Source organism: Lepidothrix coronata, unplaced genomic scaffold (assembly GCF_001604755.1).
Source record: "Lepidothrix coronata isolate B3197 unplaced genomic scaffold, Lepidothrix_coronata-1.0 Scaffold304, whole genome shotgun sequence".
Taxonomy (NCBI): domain Eukaryota; kingdom Metazoa; phylum Chordata; class Aves; order Passeriformes; family Pipridae; genus Lepidothrix; species Lepidothrix coronata.
The window spans coordinates 83,803-104,037 of NW_016690484.1; the positions used below are offsets into that span (position 1 = coordinate 83,803).

General features: G+C 48.1%; 1 protein-coding gene across 5 annotated transcripts in view; it reads right to left on the reverse strand.

Annotated features, from left to right (window-relative positions):
- The window catches only part of SLC24A3 (solute carrier family 24 member 3), a 124,337-nt gene that overhangs the window by 18,443 nt on the left and 85,659 nt on the right, over positions 1-20,235 (reverse strand). For 4 of the 5 annotated variants that reach the window (XR_001878428.1, XR_001878427.1, XM_017837418.1 and 1 more), the window contains 9 exons: positions 15,797-15,871; positions 14,772-14,797; positions 13,071-13,124; positions 11,372-11,517; positions 8,704-8,864; positions 7,852-8,122; positions 6,984-7,150; positions 6,057-6,171; positions 5,669-5,781 (listed from right to left, as the gene is read on the reverse strand). Coding sequence is in view for 3 of the 5 variants with exons in the window: in XM_017837418.1 (XP_017692907.1) it covers positions 5,669-5,781; positions 6,057-6,171; positions 6,984-7,150; positions 7,852-8,122; positions 8,704-8,864; positions 11,372-11,517; positions 13,071-13,124; positions 14,772-14,797; positions 15,797-15,871 (1,128 nt within the window). In the remaining 2 variants the exon portion in view is untranslated. The remainder of the gene's footprint in view (positions 1-5,668; positions 5,782-6,056; positions 6,172-6,983; positions 7,151-7,851; positions 8,123-8,703; positions 8,865-11,371; positions 11,518-13,070; positions 13,125-14,771; positions 14,798-15,796; positions 15,872-20,235) is intronic. The other variant, XM_017837419.1, reaches the window with a different exon arrangement.

Genomic DNA, 20,235 nt, shown 5'->3' on the forward strand with positions numbered 1-20,235 from the left:
CCCAAGCTGCTGCAGCAGGAAATAGGTAACCAAGGTCGAGGCTAAACAGCAGAGGAAAAACAATGGAAATAAAAGTGATTCTATTCTTCAGTTCTTTTCTGGCAGTTGCTGAAGGGAAAACAAGGAGTTATTGCCAGAACCCAGACTTGTTTTGCTTCAGGGTCCAAATATGACAGAAACTACCCCAGTAAGGAATTTTAGAAGGACTCTGCTACCTTTCCAGTCCCTCAGCTGAAAAAGCTGCAGGTCCTCTGTGTGTCTGGGGATCCTTTTCCTGCAGTGTCTCTGTCTGGCAGTGGAAATTCAGTCTAAATCCATCATTCCCCAGGTCCTGCCATGAGACAGCGGTCTCAACAAACTGGAACTTCAAACATGTGCTGCATTCCTGCATGTCTAAATGGAATTTCCTTCTTGAACCTCTTTTAAGACTCCTCAGAGAGCGGCATCCTGGGTTTGTTCTGTACCACAAAATTCACTTTGCAGAGGGTACCCACCTGGAATGCTGCACATGGACAATCAAGGTATCACACAGGAGATGCAGGGGCTACGGCTGGAGAGAATCCCTGCAATGCCTGGAGATTTGGCAAAGACACCTTTGTTCTACACTACAGCACAATCATCCTGACCTCCCTGTCACGGAACCAGGGAGCAAATACACTCACTGCATGCAAACTACTCCAGGAAGCTGGAGGGACTAGACAGTGGCTTCAGCATGCACCTGCAATGCCCATCCACAGGTTTTTGGGAATCTGACAATAAGTGAATCCATTAATACCTGCCAAGTTGCATACTGCTGCTGCAGTGATGCCAGCACATCACGCTGCAGCTGCCACTGTGGCAGATGGAAAGTGTCTGGCAGCTCAAAGCAGGAGGAGCAGTAACAGCTCCAGAAGAGAAGAGGGATGCAGTGGGAAGCAGGGACCCCCACAGACACTCAGAGTCACCACCTGGTTGCTATTCTGGACCCTAATGTTTGCCCCATGACTGACACATCCATGGATCCCATTCCCTCTCTTCCCTCAGATTTAAGGTGGACTGTATGCAGGTGCCTGGGCCAGAGTGGGGCAGGGAACAGATACACAGATGTTGGCTGTGAGGAGATTAAGGCCAGCTTTGTCCTAAAGTACCTTTCACCCTAGTGCCTTGGAATTAAAGCAGTGAAAAGCAACTGGTCAGCAAGGAGCAAAGCAATGATGCTTCCCATCTCCATGTGTTTTTCAAGTATTTGCTTCCCTCTGGATTCTTGGATGCCTAATAAGGCTTGCACTGGGATTATTCCTGCTCTCTCTAGCTGCCTGTTTGCATGGAAGGAATGTCACGTCTCTAAGACTTCTAATCTGCTGTCAAGTTTTGCTGAAACTGGCTGAATTATCAGGCAGAGGAGCGATGGACTGACATGATCATACTCCCAAATGCTGATGTGAACAAATCAACCTGGCTCTTTATTCTTATGCTAAAATTCCTGTTCTCTAAAATACTCCTGGCTGATGTCTGGTTTATATGCAAAAAAATATTCCAGAGGGAAGCAATTGGATGCAAACATCCTTGCACTCTGCATATGCCAGGTCCACTAGGGAGGGATGCTCACTGGGTTACAGAGTCAGCAACGTGTCCAGGATTCAATGCTGGAAGAGAGGAGAAAGTGAGCTCTGTCAGAGGACTCTCTAGGGCCAGAGGGATGCTGCTTTTCCTCCCAAAGCCCTGCTGGCATGCCAGATTAGCTGTGGTGATAACAGAAGCGTCTGCAGGAGGGGGGCCAAGTGACCTCTAAGCAGTGGACATGGAAGCTCCAGTGGGAAGCACAGAGGAAGGCAGAGTTAGTACCTGGACATTAATGGGTGTTCAGAAACAGCAAGGACTCTCTTAAAATAGTAACCATATAGTTGGGTTAGAGACTAGATATTGTAGAAATAGAAGGGATCTGATGTGGGAAGTTGGATGTTGGCTAGATCTGCCTTTCAATGGGAAAAGTGTCGCTGGCCTGGTCCAAGCCAGGAACTGTGGAACTGACAACTGAGCTGAAGGCAAAGGCTGAGGGCAAAGCAGGACCTTTTCTTCTTGCCACCGACACTTTTTCTTGGAGAAGCATGAGACGGAGCATTCTCTGGCTTGGGTTTGGACTGGCTCCAGCCAGCACTGGAAGGAAGAGAACAAAAATCCAGTGCTGCCCGGTGATGATCACACTGAGACAGGCCTGGCTGGTGCAACAGACACACGCAGGCGAGGCACGGTGAGCGGTACCAGAGAGCAGTGCCCTGGCTCTGCACAGCTCTGCCCGGTGTGCCAGCTTCCTACAGCACAGCATGGGGGTGCAACTCCCTGGTCAGGCTGTCTCTGACTGCAGGGCACCGACATCCTGCAGGGAAATGTTCCCTTTTAAGCAGAAAAACAGAAGAAGGAAGACCTCTTTCTCTAAACCAAGTGACAGATGCTTCCAAGATGCAGCCTGAGAAGCAAAAGATGGTTTTCCATTCCTTTCTTGTAACAAGGAAGGAAGAATAAAATAAATATTGAGCTGAAACATCTGCTGACAACGGGCCTGGGGAAGGGGCTGTCAGAAGAGAGGCACTTAATCACAATGAGATTTAGCAATTCAGCACCAGGACACCTCTCTCCAGAGATTCACAGTTTACTTCCAGTTCTGCCATTCACCTACTGTGACTCCAGCAAGCCCATTAGTCTCCCTGACAGCCTCCCTCTTGCTCTTTTCTGGACTCATCTATTAGATCACAAGATCTTTCCCCCTCAGACACTATTCCATAGAGTGAGCTTGTTTAAACAACAAGGCCTGATTCCACCTGAGGCCACTTCCCAGGATGGCTGAGAACGTTCAGAAAGCACCTAATGGCAGTCCCCAAGCTGCTCCACCCAGGTGCAGCAGACCACGGGGAACAAAGAGCACACCCTCCTCTCCATTTCTGCATGGTAATTGCCAGAACTCCTTACACCAGCATTAACAGGGAGCAACACTGTCCACAGGGGATTTGGAGTCAGGCAGCCTGGAACATGATATATATGTACGGATTTTACAGAGCATCATATTAGAGATATACACCACACTCTGGAAAAAGCCATGAGTGTGTAGAATCCCAGAAAAACAAGGCTGGAGGGGGCTTCTAGAAGGTTCTTCTGCTTTGAAGTTTAACTTCCAAATCACACAGTCTCCTGGTTTTGGCTTCCACAAAAGTTATTACAGCTGGTTTACTAAAATGTGTTTACTCTCTACTTTCAGCAGAAGCTTAACTTTGCCACAGTCCACTTACATTAAACATTCTAGGGAGGCAACCATGGTTTTGGATCACCACACAAAAGTAATTATGGTCAAGGAAGCTCTTTTGGTCTTCTACAACTCTCTCCTCCCCTCTATATGCAAGTCAGGGGCATCACCACTGCTTTGAGGAGTTCCTCTTTTGGAGGAGATACCACAAAGACACATTTGGGTCCTGCCAAATACCAAAGGAGCAGCACTAAATCCTGACTATTAGCTCAGAAACTACCTAGTGCTTCTGACTCAGTGACATTTAGTGGACAACCAGGCTGGCCTCAGCTCATGAACCCCACCCATTCAGCAGGCCCTGCTCACACCAGCAGTCCAAGGCTTGGCATGAGGGACCTCAGGGACCTGGAGCTCCATGTCTGATGCCCCTGCTGACCTGGGTGCCAGGCACTTGGGAACGTTCCCAAATAACAACCAGCACCTCGGAGCTCTTAACACTGACCCAGCTAACGCCAGCCTTTCTTGGCAACTCAGTAATACTTCAGTAACTAATTACCAATAACAAGAGGGTGAAAGAGGGGGCTTGTTTTGTTTTGAAGTCCAGTTACCCGAGGATTTGGAGAGAAATCCAGGACCTGCAAGGGAAAACTGAGGAAACTCTCTTTGCTAATTGTGGGGCTGTTTCCAAGACTGCCTTTTCCAACCACGTGATCACACTGTACAATGGACATTTTGGGTGTGCAACACAGTAGTGATATTGTTATGCCTCCATGAAAGCTGGCTGCATCTGTTCAGCCACTCGTCTTCATCCTTTTCTGCAAAAATACAGATGAGCTGCGGATAAAGATAGGGATTTTATTCCTAAAGACTGCTTCATTTTGGCACTCCTATACTCAAGAAGAGGGAAGATCTGAGGAGCTAAAGGCTGGTCAGCCTGACCTTGAGCTCTGGGAAGACGATGGAGCACATAATCCTGGGAGCCACTTCTAAATATATGAAGGACAAGAAGGTGATTGTGAGCAGACAAACTGATGGAGGGGAAATCCTGTTTGCCCAGCCTGATACCTCCTGTGATGAGGGGGACTTGCTGGGTGAGGGGAGAGCAACAAACATTGTTTATGTTGGCTTTGGAAGGCTTTTGACACTGTCTCTCAAACAACCTCAGAGACAAACAAAGGAAGAACAGCCCAGAACAGCGGACAGTGGAGCAGACTGACAACCAGTCAAACCACTGTGCTCCAAGCCCAGCTGGAGGTCAGTCACTGGGGCCTTACCCCAGGGGTCAGTCATGCTTACTGTCTTTATTTAATGAGCTGGATGACGGGGCAGAGAGCTGGCACTGTTCATCCAGAAGAGAAGACTCAGGGGGACCTTACTGATGTGCATTAATACCTAATGGGAGAGGACAGAGGAGGTGCAGCCAGACTCTTCTGAGTGATATCCACTGAAAGGACAAGAGGCAACACACACAATTTGAAATACAGAGATTCCATTTAAATACAGCAATACTTTTTCACTGTGAGACTGCTCAAACAACAGAGCAGGCTGCTGAGAGAGGCTGTGGCTGTGCACACTCCATCCTTGGAGGTAACTCAGGAGCCAACTGGACATGGTCCTAAGCATTCTGCTCTAGCTGACCCGGCCTTGAGCAGAGGGTTGGGGACCAGACCATCTCCAGAGGTACCTGCCAACCTCAGCAAGTCCAGGCTTCTCCTGTCTTTTAACTTTGCACTCACTCAGTGACTGTAATCTTTCCTCTGTCCCACACTGCTGTCTGAGTGGTGTTCAGCTAACAACAACAGCCACAGAAACCTCCACCTAGAACTTTGTAGCATCTCCTCCTCTTCCTTCTCAGAAGGAACCTTGTAACAACGCTGGGGCCAGGGGGTGGCTCTTTTATCATTTGGGAAGTGAAGGGTGAGTTCATTAGTGTTGGGTAGTTTTTTGCTTAAACAGGAAAGCTCTGAGGAGTTTTCTGCTGATGGTCATGCTCTGAAACACCCAATTATTTAAGTTTCCTTCACTTTCCAGTATGTTAACATAACACCAGAGAGCCTTACAGCTCTCATCTATCCTTTACATTTCACCTGCGTGTTTATCCCCTCTGGCTTATCAAAAACAGGGCCATCCTTCTTATATGGAATATTAAATATTATATGGAATATATTCAAGAGTGTGAAAATCATCCAGTGTACTCTAGTGAGCTAGCTTATTTCAGCACAGACTTCTGTCTTTAAGGAGGAAATGGAAGTACTTGTCCTCCAAAGGAAGGAGATTGTTCAGTCACAATCAATTGCTGCTTCTCCCAAATCGTAACAGACCAAAACTATTTGTTTTGTTTTTTCAAATCCAATCCACAGAATTTTGGACCTTAATTTTCTTTTTCCTAAATAGACACGGCTTACTGAAAATAAATAAAGTGAGAACAACGTGAACAAGTGTAGGACTTACGTATGATCCGTAATTCACTGCCAGGGTCTGCAAAGCCCACGGAAGGCCCAGGCCAATTAAAATATCGAAAACGTTGCTTCCGATGGAGTTGGACACAGCCATATCCCCCATTCCTGCAGGAGTGGAAACCAGCTACAATCACACGTGTCTCAGAACAGTCTTGCAACTTTTAACCTTTTAAACTTGTTCCGCACTGCCATTAAGAACCTGCTAGCTGCTTTAAAACAGCAACATGATTTATATCCTTCTTCGTTCTTGTTTTAAACTTCAGGCTCAGGAAAAGGGCTCTGTATGTTTTCACATGCAGGAGCCACCCGTGCTACCCAAAGAGAAAGAGAACACAAGGAAACACTTCCCCAGCAGTATGACATCCCTGTGAGGAACCTACCTTGCCTTGCTACAATAAGGCTTGCCATGCAGTCTGGCACACTGGTTCCAGCTGCCAAGAACGTAATGCCCATGATCACATCTGGAATTCCCAGGGTGTACCCAATGATTGTCACCTAAGGAGAGGAAATCAACTGTCAAGCTGTTTACAAGAACTGACATCCAAGACCAGCTTGGCCCAAATCTGCAATGTGCTGTGAGACAAGAGTGTATCTCTCAGTACAAACTCACAGTTCCTTTAAAGAAAAGCAGTGACAGGGTTTTTTGGTATATTCATCAACTGGCAGAGGATAGCACTCATCTGCTAGGTACTCTCTTTGATTAGTTGCTTCATATATTTCACCCACAATTTTCACCCACAATTTTCCTGAAACTAACCTGGAAAAGAGACTACATGGTGGCCCACTACCCTGTGTAACCATCTGCTGATCTTGGATGAAGTTTGCAGACATTATTATTTACAAACACTACCTAAGTGGACACTGAAACTGCCCTGTGGTTCATTCTACTATGAAAATGCTATATGCAGTGACTGCAAACAAATCCTGTTAGCAGAGAGAAGATACCTTTAATTTCTTCTTCCCTCTGCTATGCAGTCTATGTTAAATTAGCATTCTTCAAATTGATTAATATTTTTAAATTTTGGGTGCCTTTGTCTAATGACACCCATTTCCTAATTTCCAGGTTTAATCACTCTTTTCAGCTCCCTACACCAGACTCCAAGCAATGTGAACCATGTGTCAGAAGCTGCACAGTGACTCTGTTTTCTTCTCTGAGTGGGGACAGGTCCAGCAGAAATGGAAGCAGACATAAGGTTTCTCATCTGAAAACTGAGGTGTGTAGAACTTCTTGTACACTCCTCTAGGCTGACAAAACCCATTACTGTTTCTTCTCCCAGACAGTGGTTCCTGGTGTAGTTGGTACGTACCATCCACACCATCATGTAAGAAAAAGCTGCAATCCAGAGGGTAGAAGAAGCAAAGGTAACCATGAACCATTTTTCCAAGTGGGGTTTGTTACAGTTGGGCACGGTGAAGTACAGGACAAAACTCAAAGGCCATGTGAAGACCCACTTCAATATTTCTATCTTTCCACCTGTAAAACAACAACAATAAAGGGAAACAATCACAATTCTAGTCTGCTGTATTCCCAGATGTTATTATTTTGTTAATACGTCCAAGGAAGATGGCAGGGACCTCTCAGCCTAACTGCTAACCAAACAGACAATGACAAGCCATCTCTCGTTCAGAGGACCACGGTGTGATGGCAGATGGAGATGCACAGGAGTGTGAAGTGACTGCCTGAGAGTTTAAGCAGTGGGTCAGAGCACATGTGATCCCTCCCTGGGAGGAAGGAAGGGGGCTGGCACTACACTGTCCCACCGAGGGAAGAGCCCACCTCCCTTCCCAGCAAAGGTAGGCCCTAGCCACAGACACATCTGACCTGCACTCAGGCACCTCGACAGCGGCCCCACCATCCTTAGCTTCCTCCACAGTCAGCAGAGATCCACTGCTCCAGAGGGTGAGTCATGTTCTGGGGGCAGGAACCACCCTGTGGAGACTGCTCTGTCTCCTCTCTGACCGCAACAGCAGCACAGGGCCAACACAGGAGCTGCAGCAGAGCTGTGCCCAGCCCCAGGAGCCTGCACCCTGAGAGGTTCCTGCTGCTTCCCAGTTCCTCTGTTACCTGTGACCAGGACCCTCCCTGCAAAGCGCAGGTTGATGGGAACTCCCAGAGACACGTGTACCTCCACGTGCGTCCGCAACAAACACCACACAAACCCAGCAGCTTCTTACTGGGGAGGTCAAAAGGTGTGTACGGCCCTTCGTGGTCATCGTCGTCATCGTCCTCCTCCTCCTCCTCGTCGTTCTCGTTGTTCTCGTTGTCCTCGTTCTCGGTCTCGTTCCCGGCCTCGGCCACGTCCTCGTCCCGCCGGCCGCCGTTCACGCCCCGCTCCGCGGAGCTCCCGGGGCCCGTCCCGTTCTCAACCACGTGCTTCACAGGGATTTTGATTGCCACTTCCGACTCACCGTTGCTGTAAGTCCTGCTGTTGATCAGCCTCTGCCTCTGTAAACACAGGCACAAAGTCTTGCTGAAAGATAGATTTTTTTAAATTTGATTTTTTCAAGAGAAAGGGAGGAACAGAGAAAGACAGACGTGTAGAATTCTTTAAAAATTTGGCTTTAAAAGCAAAAGGGATGAATTTCAATCAGGTAAAACACGATGCTTGCCTGCAGACCACTAGATAAATCTCACATATGCAACTTTTACAAGAGAAGAACCAGTGGCTGTGGAATTGACTCCAGGAGCACTCCAAGACTAGGGACAGACTAAGTGCAGACTCAGGGGAGCGCCATATTATTAAACAAGTGCAAGTGATGTTATCAGATCAATGCAGGGGGCACCCCCTGTGAGCAACACTACAGGTAACACAACCTCCTAACAATCTGAAACTTGCTCTGCTAAAATCTCCACGTGGACAGACAGCAAGGGATGATTTAGTGAAGTCAATGTCAGAAGGATAAAATATGGGAGAGGGCTATCAGGGATCCCGAAGAAACACAAGAGTTCCATTTCAACCCAAACACTGCTACAGGAAAAGGCAAAATGAGAAGGAGAAGGGCTGGTGAGGGAGACAGAAGACACACCTCGTTGATTAACATGCGGCTGGCCATGGAGAGCCGTGTTTTGGGAGGGAAATGGCTGGTTATCATGATCCGGAGCCCAGCCTCGGAAAAGGAAAGCTGGTGTGGGTAGGCAGAGAGCAGCTCATCAACCATGATCACCGAGGCTTTACGGTGGAAATTTCCTGCAGCCAGGGAACAAAAAGAAATTGAGGTCTTCTTCCAGCAGTCTCTCCCTCTGCCCTATATAGCTCTCAGAACGATAAACCCACGGGTTCCAGAAGTTCTTTGTAAGAACCATTCCTTCAGCTACCACCACTCAAAATATGCCACCTCTGTCCTTGACGTCTGCCTCTTACACATCCTACATTTCTGTCTTTAAATAAACTGCCAGTATGGTATTGCCACTCGTGCTCCTTACAGAGAACTCCATCTGCTCTGCACAGTTCATCACAGGCCTGGGTTAGGCAGCCCACTGCTTCCACGGCAGCTATCCCACCAAGGTAGAAACTCAGGAAAGCTGCACTAATTCCAGTTATCCTGCACTTCCGTGGGGATATTGTCCTCACCCACCATTAATTAACTGTACACAGCAGCAAAGAAATCATCCCTGTGTTCCTGCGAGGTACCAGTGCAAACAAAAAGCAGGTTTCTGCATCCTGGCCCTGCAGCTCATGGCTGGGAAGTGCCACCAAACCCAGCAGCAAGAGCATGTGCCAGGGTGGCCCATGGTATGGGAGCAAAGGGACAAGGAGAGAGGGGCAGGTACCTTAACTGTGCTCCACCTGGGGCGTGGTGCTCGTGCCCATTGCCTCTGGGGTTCATCCCTCCTGTGCCTGGAGCCACCTCAGGCTGTGAATTCTGTGCCACGACTGGAACTTGGCAGCAGGGAAACCTGAGGCCTTACCTGACATATTTCTGCTCTGGTTTACTAAAATCAGTGCTGAACACTGGCAAATGTTTCGTGGCATTACTGGTTTTTACCATCACTGTTAAGTCTTACAGAACAGTATCTCTCTGGCCTTTGTGTCACTTTTTTTTCTGACTGTTGGATGAATCCAAAATAGTCAAGTCAACTCCTCAGCTCCTCCATATCAAAAAAAAAAAAAGGAAAAAATAATCAAAATAGCCAGACAGCTTTTCTTTGTGAGTTTTTCCACACTGGCATTTGTTGAATGGCACCTGGGGGAACTGCCCCAAAACAGAAATCCTTCTGTTTCAGTCTTTTTCTCTTTGTTCAGAAAAGGCCTCAGAAAACAAACAGTGTCTGAAACCCTCAGGGCACTCAGTTGGGCAGGTGCTGTTTGTGACCCTGTGCCCCTGGCTGGGACAGACAGCAGCACCACTCTCTGTCCAGGCCTCCAGGGGCCCTCTGCCAAGGAAATACAGGAACAATCCTCAAGATGAAGCAATGCTTTCCTGTTCTTTCCTCAGCCAGTTTGAGTAACCACAAGTGTCCAAACCAAAAAGTTACCAGCAGCTGAGCAGCTGTCATGCAAAGACACATTGCAGGGACATTTAAACCAAATCCCACTATCAGAGCTAACCCTGAGGGCACTGAGTAAAGCTGGATGGGCAAAGCCTGAGTTTACAGTCACTGAGTTTTCCCAGTCCAGTTTTCCTGGTAAGAGTATCTTGCCGGCACAGATTGTTGTGACAGAGAACAAAAGCAGATTCCCCAAATCAGAGTGCACAGCACTCCTAGCAGCCTTCCCTCTGCAACAGGGTACTCTGCCAGATCAAAGGGTTTGATTTCATGTTTGTTGCTTACTGCATATAGACTATGCCTCTCAATCACCAATTGCAGGAAAAGACCTGGGTTTTTAAATTTACGTTTTTGTAGACTAGCAAAACAAAAGGGGCAGCCCATCTGTAGGTAGAGACCAAGACTGATTTCAACATGACAGAGCTGCTTCTTAGCCTAAATCCATGTCTCAGGGCAAGGGGAGGTGTTATTCCTGAGGACAGGTGCATATAAATCCCAAGCAGTCACTGCACATGCTTGTTGAATGTTTCAAAGACAAAAAAAACCCACTTCAAATACAGTTTAGCACACGCTTGCAAATGCAGACATTGAACTGCTGCTGCTGAGCTATGGGGTGGGGAATTTTTTTTTAAGCTGAAGAAACACCATTATTTTTATACGTGATCATACTGAAGTTAAACAGGAGCAGATCTCAGCCAAAGTGAAATACTCTTAAAGATCACTCACATGGCAAAGCTGTGCACTTTCAAGACAGCACGTGCAGTAAGAGCACACCACTCAGACCCACACAGAGCCCTCACTAGGAGAAGAGCATGCACTGGTCTAAGCAGGGCCTCCTTCTCTGCTCAGTTGATGCCCCTTTGGAATGGAGTTAAATTTAACTGGAGATGATGTGAACGGGCAATGTCAGTGCAGAGTAACAGCACCTGCAGGAGGACTCTCAGTGGCTGTAATGGGCTCAATAATCAGGCCCTGTGCTTGAAGGAGTCCTTACAGCCAAGCACTCGTCCAGCAGCAAGAATTACCCGGAAGAGGCCGGAGCTGCCTCCTCTGGCACAGGCAGTGATGGCTGGGCTCACCACACTGTGCCCCCACCCCACCTGCCCACCACTGTTTCATGGCTCATAAGACAGCAGCAGTTCACACCCTGAGAGCAGGGACAGGCTTGTAAACGCTCAGAATGATGCAAGTGAGAGAGTGACTTACTGGAACAGTTACCTTTCTTTAGTAACACCACCGTGGCGTCGCAGTTGCTGTTGTCGTCCATTTCCGCGTTGCTGGCTAAGCCGTTCACCATGTTTGCAGAGTTTTTGGTCTTCCTCTCAAAGCAGTGATGTATGGTTGAGTTGTACCTGCACAAAAGAAACAAACTCAGGATGTACTTTTACTTTGTGAGTTCTCCTTTCCTAGACTCGTATTCTGTGCAATCCAACTAAGGGAGGGAAGAAAACTCCTCTGGTTTTTAGGGGGTATGCCAGAGCACAGCAAATTGTACACCGTGCAATCTCTCTGCACCCAGAAGGCTATGAAAGATAGAAGCCATGAATCTTGAATGACATGTATGCTTATGTATTAGGTGTGATTAATATTCTGTATCATGAATAACCATTCCTTGTCATCATCCAAGCTTATTTTTTATCACACAATCACACCTGAGTATGTGTTGTTTTACCTGGGATGACCCCCCCCAAAAACACAAGGCCATATGCTCAGTTCATCTCTACCGTGGCAGGGAGGGGAATAATCCTTGTTTCTTAGAGTACCCACGAGCTGACACAAACACGAGCCAAGGGTCTCACCATGGTGCTCAAAGGCAAGGGTAGACCCCTGTAAACACCTGGCCGAGGTACCTAACCAGGGCAACAACCTTTCCAGCTAGATCCAAACAGGTCTGAAACATCTGTTCACACCACAGCATTGCTTTCAGGGAAAAAAATAATATTCAGACAGTACAACTGTCTTGCTGGTCAAATAATTGTTGCAAGGGTGAAGCTACTCACCATGTGAAAATTTCTAATTATTAGAAGTGAGATGAATTCTGACTCATGTTCCCGTCAGCCCAGCCTCAGTGTTTCACTGTTCTGAGAATTTTTCTCACAATATTTACTCTACTCATAATTTCAAAACAAATCTCTACTCTTATTTACTGAGACAAGACCACTGGTGTGCTTGGCAGCTGGTAGGTTTTGTTCGATGTTCCAGTTTAAATCTGGGTTTCCTTTCCACTGGCTTTTGAAAACAAGACAGGAGGAGGGTAACAGACTGGGAACAGCAGAACAGACTGGTTTTACTAGCAGGAACTTGTGTGAGAGAAGTCACACAGGTCACATGCTCAGAAAATCACTGCTGACTGTGCTGTAGTTTTATCATGGGTGTCCAAGCAAGCAGGAACTACAGCAGAGCTTCACAGCCACAAAAAGCAGACTGCAATCTCACACCTGTTTATTTCCGAGTAGAGGTGCTAAAGTGGAGTCAGAAGAGGCCTGCTTTGGTGGGACTTGAAGATGGATCCAGGTCTCTGCTCTGCCACAGACTTGGGTGTTAGCCTTGGTCTGTTCACACAGGGCAAGATCCGTAAAGCACAGATTCATAGCACAGTTAAGGTTGAAAAAGACCTCCAAGATCATCAAGTCCAATGTTAATCCAGCACTGCCAAGCCCACCACTAAGCCATGTCCCTTAGTACCACATCTACATGTCTTTTAAACCCCTTCAGGGATGGTGATTCCACACTAGCATGGGCAGCCTGTTCCTGGATAACCCTTTTTGTGGAGAAATTTTCCCTAACAGCCAACATCTGGCAGAACTGGAGGCTGTTTCCTCTTTTCTCTGTCGTGAGGGCTGGGTGATGCAAAGGGAGCAGGGAGCCTCAGAGTTTAAAAAAGCCGAGGGCACGTTTGACTTACTTCATTATAATGATGTAGATGACATACATCAGCACTAAGACTAAGGACTCCCACCTAAAAACAAGAGCAACACAAACACATCAGAGCAGGGCACGGCAGTCAGCTGCCCCAGTTCAGCCACTCCCACACTGGCACACCACACGCCTGCAGAAAGGCCTGACCCTCCTGGGCCGTCTTAACACTCCTCTATAAAAAAGGGATGCACAAAGAAATGGCTCACACATCCATGCATGATGCCTCCCTTGTTTTGTTGACTTCTGCTCTGGTTTTACTTGGCCAAATCGGCCTGTCAGCTAAGAACAAGTGACAAAACTCAGGAGCTCAGTGAACAAATCGCACACCCGAGGACCACTGAGACTCCGGTAAGGACAATAGCCATGGGGGCTGTGGCCGAGGCAGGGGAGCAGTCCTGCTCTGCCTGCATGGCTAAGGCAGGGTGTGGGGCTCTGTGCATGCTAAAGCACACTGAGCACGCAGACACAGCCTCAACAAGGGGCAGCTGCTCCTCCGCCCCTGCTGCTGCTGCACGAGCACTGAGAATGCAGCAGGCACCACTTTAAACTGCTGATTGGGTACCGACAGGTTTATTGCTCTGCTGTTTCTGGGTCAAACTAATGAAACAATGAAATTTGTGTGAAAACAAAATATGACTTTCAGAGCTTGTTTCTAGGTAATCTTCATTGGCCAAAACGCTCTATTCTGCATAGCTCCCCATGGCAAACTGCTAGTCCTGGAAATCACCCGTTATTAGACTCTGTATACTAAAACTCACGGACCACTTGCTCCTTAAGGATTTTGAGACACTGCACAACCATATCAACATCTCATGCTCTGCTTCAGGTGATTTCAACACTCGGCTTCCCCATTGATGTGTTTTTGTTGAGGAGCGCAGTTAAGCACAACTGGGCCTCCAGTCAATTTCAGTAAAAAAAAAAAACCAAACAAAAAAGCCACAAAAAAACAAAAAACAACCAACCAAACAAAGAAAACCAAGCCATTGCGAGAGCCGGTGCTTGAAACCCGGCTCTGAAATGCAACACAAACCCCCGCCGAGAGCGAGTGAGGGAAAACGCGGAGCCCAGCGGCCTGACGCTCCCTAGTGCTTGTAATCCAAATTACAGCGGCTGGGAGCGACACCAAAGCCACCTGCACTGCCACCTCCAGCCAGACAGGGACTGGAAACAACACCTCGAGACCAAAGCAACTGGCAGCACACTTCTAAAAGTGTCTGAAGCCCTCCTAGCCTACCGTACCTACTGCACCACACTAACGCACATTGATGGGGATATTAATTTTCTAATTTTTTTTAACTGATCATTCGCTCTTTAATATCGCCTTAGGAACTTTCAGTTTTTTAAATTTTTAAAAATCCAAATAATGGAATACAATTATTTAGGACTGCTTGGGTGGCCCCTTCTGGCACACCCACACCTTTGCTGAGCACACTGCCATCCCTGGGCGGCTGCAGGGTAAGCAGAGGGCACTGACTGCTGCTGCTCTACCAGGAACAGCCTGAACAACACTCTCCTGGCCTTTCTAGCGCAAAAAATTAGTTTTCTAGCCCATCTTGTGCTGATGTTTCTCACACAGCAGGAAACTGCTGCCCTGCAGAACTTTCCAGCTTCCCCCTCCTCCCCTGAGGAACCCTAATTGTGGCAGCTTTTGTGTGTAATCAGAAAAAATGAAAAGGGATTCACTTACCAGGAAACTCTTTCGTCATAAATAAACTGTGGAGAAAAGGTTTAAAAATAGCATGTTATACACAAAGCCATAGCTGAAAACAGCTCATCACCTGAGGCAGGAGACAGGGCTTGGGGCAATGGCATTAAGCTGAGGTGTAGTTTGGCACTGCCCTTCTACCCAGCATTTGAACTTCTCAACCCTCAGTTTCTCTCACCTAGTCAAGGCAGGTAGGTACTTGGAATCCTGGTGTTAACCAGGGCTGTTGCAGCAGCTACAGGGAAAACAGCTGGGAGCCAAGAAGGGGCTGCACACCTCTGACCCACTTGGCTGGTCCCACCGGGACACGGCCTCCTCCTGGGCCTGGGGAGGGCTGAGGGAAGGACCAGCTCCTTGGTGAGGGCTGAGGGAAGGACCAGCTCCTTGGTGAGGGCTGAGGGAAGGACCAGCTCTGCGGTGAGGGCTGCCAGGGCAGGCGCAGGGCACACCCCGGCACTGTCAGGGTGAGCCCTCAGGGTGAGCCCCACAGCCCGCACCGGCAGGTGGCTGTCGTGGCCCACCAGCCCCGCGCTCCCCATTCTCGCCGGGCACGGCTGACAAGGGACCTGCCGTGTGCCGGGACCCCCCCGCCACAGCCCCGCCGCCCGGCCCCTCCGAAGCGCCCACAGGGAAGTGCCGCGTCTGCACCAGGGATGCAACCAATACCAATTAGTACACATTTTTTAGGAAACCACAGAGGTTGTTGCTGGACATCACTGAAGCATCCCCTGCAAGGGGGCTCAGCACAGGGTTTTAGCTCTGCAGCCTGTGTCCGCACTGGGCTGATGCAGCCCACACCAGCTATGGCTCTGGACACTCCATGTCCTACCCTTGGGCCGAGCTTTCCTGCAGAACCACGGAGACTACAAGCAGTTTTCCACAAGCACAAATCCACAGGACTGCTGGAGCTAGGATTTCAGCTACGAGCCTGTGACTCCATAGCAGGTTCCCTTTACAGGTGGCAGTAGACACAGGCTCCCAGAGAAGAACAACCTTCAAAAACTTACCACAATGAGTGCAACAACAGACAGGGTGTAGTAGATTGAATCTCTCAGGAGACTCCACGACGACAGCGCAACAACCTGGGGAAAGAGGCAAAGAGAGGATGTCAGCCAGGCTCTCACCACACCACTGCCACGGCAGCAGCGTGTGCCACAGCCCAGCCTGACCCTCAGGGTGAGCTGGACTCCAGGAGGAGACCCAGGACAGGCAGCACCTTCTGGGGCTCCTGGAACAGCTGAGGGACACGGGCATGGCCAAGTCTGAAGCTCCTGCAGACTCAGCTGTCCCCAGGTCAGGCTGTGTGTTCCCAGGGCAGCCTGCCTCCAAGGAGTCTGCCAGGGCAGCAGAAGGGGCTCAGCTTTCCCAGCACAAACACACGGATCGGTGTCACTACAGCCCTGGGTGCATCTCCACAGGTTTTGGGACAAACACTCACGTTAACACTCCAGCAAAGTGACACAAACAAAACCGAGTAATTTATATGCAGTGGAGAATAAAATGGCATTGCTATGCAGTTCGTGTCACTTGACACCTCCCAAAGCCACAGAAATGAGGAGGAATTGTCACTGCAGGCTGAACAAGCTCGCAATTCAGAACTTAGAAGAAAAAATACCAGTGAGTAAGTTTTAACTTCATAAATAGTATTCAGAAGGACAGATTAAAGCAGTTATGTGGTGGTAACATCTTCAGTATGAGTCTATCTCTTGAATCTAGGAAGTCCCCTCATGTAAAAGCTTCTCCTCAAATCTGTATTTCCCATTTCTGGAGTGCATTTCAAACGCTGTGGGTCACATCCTTCACAGGTGTAAAGCTGATGGAGGCAGATGGGAGATGCTTCATTTACACTGACTCAGACCTGAACATATAAATGTATTTTCTGACCATATCCTCCACTCATGCTTATGCACGAATTCAGTCAAATGAACAGTAACTTTATTTTCTTTTCTATGGTAGCTGAAGAAAGGTTCTATTTCAGAGTGTTAGCAAAACCAGTTCCCAAATTTCTCTTCATATTAACTCTTACAATATTGGAATTTTCCAGAACCGCTAGCAAAACAAATGCTGTAAAAAGATACTGACCATTATACTTCAAAAATCTCCGCAACCTCTTAATACTATGGCTTTTTTATGTGGATGTAATTTATGCCCAGTGTAAAGTCTCTTTATGCAACCACTGCCATGTTAGAAACTCCAATCTGAAATAAAAAAGCAGGCCTTTAAAGCCCTTGAGTCAGATGAGATTTATACCAGCTGACAATACATTTCAAGGCACACAGAGATAGATGAATGGACAACGCCTTCTGATGAAAATTTCCAAATGCAGAAACATAGAGATGGGGTCATAATTCTATTCAGAGATTCTTAATTAAATCTCACATTTATAGGCCGTGTGCCCCTTCGTCCCGACTGAGCAATTCTTGTGTGAGCGTTTATAAAATACTTTGACATTATTCCACCCGGTTTTCAGGATGCTGCTTAAGGTCCTCTGCACTTTGCTCAGCATGGATGCTGAAAGTCAAACCCCAGACAAGTGCCCATCAGCTGTCTCTTGACCACTCAGTGGGGACTGAACCCAGCAGCCCCGAGCTGAAAAGAACAGCTCTGAAGTCCAGGCTTAAATGAGAGCATCCCCCCAACGAGTCCCTGGGACTGACAGTGCCTGCTCCCCTGCACACCACAGCATCACCTGTGGGGTTCAAATGACCCATGTCAGATGCCAGGTTTCTCATTGGTAAACTTTCACCCTGCAACCTCTCACATGCAACGTTTACTACTCGGAATGCTTATTTCCCTTTTTAAATGGCTGGAGAGCAGAAAAATCAAGATTTTATCAGTTCTAGCTTGATTTCTGTCATTTGTAACTCCTGAAGCTGTGACCCCACCCAGCACACACGATCTCCTCCACCTAGCACACACACGGAGTTCAGCCACCAGAGAGAAAATCCCAAAAATCAGGCACCTGCTGCCCTTAGCACTGAAGTGCAAAACACTCAGTAGCAACATACACCATGCCCCATCCTATACTCCTGGCCCACCCTAGGGCTTCACCATTTATCCTCTGTAACACCGACCCCTCTCTCTTCTGCTCTTCCACATTATTTCCCTCACCTTAGCAGCGTGGCAGCTCTTCTCCCACGCAGGAGATGCTCCTCCCAGAGGCCATCCAGCTGGCTGTTGTCCAGCCTGCTCTGCCCCCAGACAGAGCCCATGTCACAGAACAGGGCTGCTGCTCCCCGGGCCAGGATGTTTGTGCTCCCGCTGCAGAGTCCAGAGGGGTAGGCACTCCTGGGTATTCTCTCTGCTCAGCTTCGAGGGCAAGTATGTTCAACATCACCTAATCACCTCCATGTTCTTCAGGGACCTTTTTCACTCTGAATTGTTTTAGGGTTTTCCTCATCTCATGGCCCATTCTTTGCTTGACATTCTCAGGCTCTGATCAGCTGCAAACACTGCTGGGAAATGCTAGGCTTTGGAAGCAGTCTCCCTAATCTTGTTTCTCTGTTACCCTCTGGCACAGAAGGTCTAGATTTTTAGGTATTAAGAGCTAATAACTTAATTGGTTAATGTGGAGAGGCAGGAATGCTTGGACGAGGGTGTCAAAAGATTAAAGGCAATCCCTGCAGCGATTAGCCTGAAGAGTCTGTGGAGGTCAGCAGAGATGTGCCAGCAGTGAATCCACCACTGTCCAAAGGCATCCAGAAGCAGAGAATCTGGGTCAGACTTCATGCTCCTCTTTGACGTGGACTGCACAGAAGCGATTCAGGAAGCTCTTCCCCACCCTAGCAGAGGCTTTTGAATGCTTGTCTGTGCTGACTGACAGAACTCCTGCTCGCTGAGACCCCTTGCAAGCCCCTGAGCCACAACCACCAGCTGTGAGGGGCTGTCAGCCCCTTCCATCAGCCGCAGTGAGACACACAGCGGGAACCTCCTCGCACGCTGCTCCTGGTTTGCAGGGGCTACCCTTGAGCTGAGGGGGAGCTCTTACAGCCTGCTGGGGTCCCCTCCAGAAGGGGCTGTGCTCCTGACACTACTGTTCAGCAAATCCCTGACACAACTTCAAATCAACCCCATGGTAACACAACAGGATCTCCTGCCAAAGCAAGACAGATGACTAACTGCTGGCCACTGTTACAGGAAGCACTGAACTCGGATGGAGGTCAGGGACAGATTTTCAGGGAAGCAGACTGGCCATAGTTTGGAGTTAATACATGTCTTATGCCTTTGGAATTATAGAAAAATAAAATGGGTTCTACCTCAGGTACCAGCTCTCATCTCTGATGAGGACAGGAAGACAAAACCCAGCAGCACTCTACTTCCTCGTGGTTTGCAGAATTCAGTCCCCAGCAAAGCCCTGGTTTTACCTCACAGCAACCAAACCCAAGCACTTCTGCAACCCACTGAAGAATCACAGAATTGTTTAGGCAGTAAAAGCCCTCTGAGATCATCGAGTCCAACCATCCCCCCAGCACTGCCAAGGTCACCACCAACCCATGTCCCCAAGTGCCACATCTACAGAGAGACAGGTCACAGCAGAGCCCATCAGCTGAAGTACCTGAGCCACAGCTGAAGAGAACCAGGACAGGAGAAGCTTCAGGACACACACACACATTGTGCTGCTCTCCCAGCCAGATGCAACACGTGCACAGCTCCCGGATGCCGCAGTGGTACCGCTCAGCACTGTGTGGATCTTGCTCCCTCTTCTGCCCAAACAGCCCCAGGAACAACCCAACCAGGATTTGCTCAAAGAGAGCCTGCTGGGCTCACACTGCCTACCATCTCTCCAGAGGGTCCAGAGTTTCAAGACATTCTTACCTACAGACCACTGTGAAATCTTCACCTATTGACAGCATTTACTGTTGGCATTAACTGCGTTGGTAATAGCAGTGACGTTAGCTGAGGTTTAATTTTACTTGCTCTGCATGAATGTAAGTGGCAGATGTCTTAGCAATAAACATCATTATTGGATCTTAATGACCTTATGCAAATCCAACCAATCCTGAAATCACAGCTGCTCAGCCAAGCCAAGCAGAAAATTAAAATATCCTCCATGAGACGACCAAGACACTTTCTCCACCAGCTATCTGAGAGAGAGGGAAATTACTTGAGTGGACAGAGCAAAACCTGCCTACAAGGATGGACCCTAGTATGCCAGACATTGCTGTTAAAGATAGACCTGTACTTTACTTGCAAAATTGCAGTTACAAGCACTTTGTCATCTGTGTCAGCGCTAGAAAGAAATATTAAGAAAATCTACTTCACTATGCTCAGGTAAAATTTAACAGGTTCCCCTGTCTTTTACTCAGTTAAATCCAGCCTAAGGTTCATTCAAATCTGAAGTCACAGCAACTCAGGAGATACAGGAAAAAACGGATTCTTGCAATTCCTACAAACAGTGGCACTTAAAAATCACGGAGCTTTTTTTTTTCGCAACACAAACCTCTGG